Genomic DNA, 712 nt, shown 5'->3' with positions numbered 1-712 from the left:
TAGGTATATTAAATTTATAAACATTAACGACTATTAAGAGAAAATTAAAATGTATAAGTACCGGTGGAATAAACCTGAGTACAATCAGCAGTTTGATTTTTGACTAACTGTAACTGAGGCAGTTCAATGTTTTCATCAACAACCAACGGTACCTCTGGATCCCATTGAAATATCATATCATCAGTGGTATGAGACACTGAAATAAATCGTATAATTCAAGTTTATTATGGTATTAAAAAACTTTTTTATCTTACAGCTTTCCATTTGAAGTTTGCATTCTTGTGTGTCATGTGGATATATCATGAAGTTCATTGCACACGATAATGTTAAAGTTAATCTAAAAACAAAAATCACTTTGATGAATACTGAATTGACTTAATAATGAAAATAATTATTCATGTTGATAAAATCGTACTTGACCATGTAGAGAATAGTTTTGTCTTTATAAAGCCACATGTAATGATTTGGAATTGTCATCGTTTGAAATGTAACGGCTTTGGCATTTTTAAAAAACGAATCCGGTCTCCAAATGTTTTTTAACCAATCAACTTCTAATAATCTGAAAATTAGATTTATCAAACATACGTATATTACATTTATTATACATAGTTATTACTAGGGCTCGGAAGTTGTAGGAATTGCATATTTTTCTGTATGATCACAATTTATAGCAGACCTAGCTAGAAATTTGAAGTATACAATTGCGAGTTGA

The 712-nt window shown here is 29.4% G+C and overlaps 2 protein-coding genes across 2 annotated transcripts in view; both read right to left on the bottom strand.

The window, feature by feature from the left end:
- LOC100570958 (glycine receptor subunit alpha-3-like) overlaps positions 1-706 on the bottom strand; it is a 2485-nt gene extending 1779 nt beyond the window's left edge. The window contains exons 1-3 of the mRNA XM_029487613.1: positions 416-706; positions 255-337; positions 62-196 (exon numbers count right to left, since the gene is read on the bottom strand). Coding sequence (XP_029343473.1) covers positions 62-196; positions 255-337; positions 416-477 — 280 coding nt within the window. The 5' untranslated portion in view covers positions 478-706. The remainder of the gene's footprint in view (positions 1-61; positions 197-254; positions 338-415) is intronic.
- Positions 1-712, bottom strand: part of LOC103310707 (TWiK family of potassium channels protein 7-like) — a 158625-nt gene that overhangs the window by 53787 nt on the left and 104126 nt on the right. The window lies entirely within an intron of this gene.

The sequence above is a fragment of the Acyrthosiphon pisum genome, chromosome A1 (assembly GCF_005508785.2).
Source record: "Acyrthosiphon pisum isolate AL4f chromosome A1, pea_aphid_22Mar2018_4r6ur, whole genome shotgun sequence".
In the NCBI taxonomy this organism is placed as follows: domain Eukaryota; kingdom Metazoa; phylum Arthropoda; class Insecta; order Hemiptera; family Aphididae; genus Acyrthosiphon; species Acyrthosiphon pisum.
The sequence above is the reverse complement of the archived record's forward strand: the minus strand, read 5'-3'. Positions and strand labels throughout refer to the sequence as shown.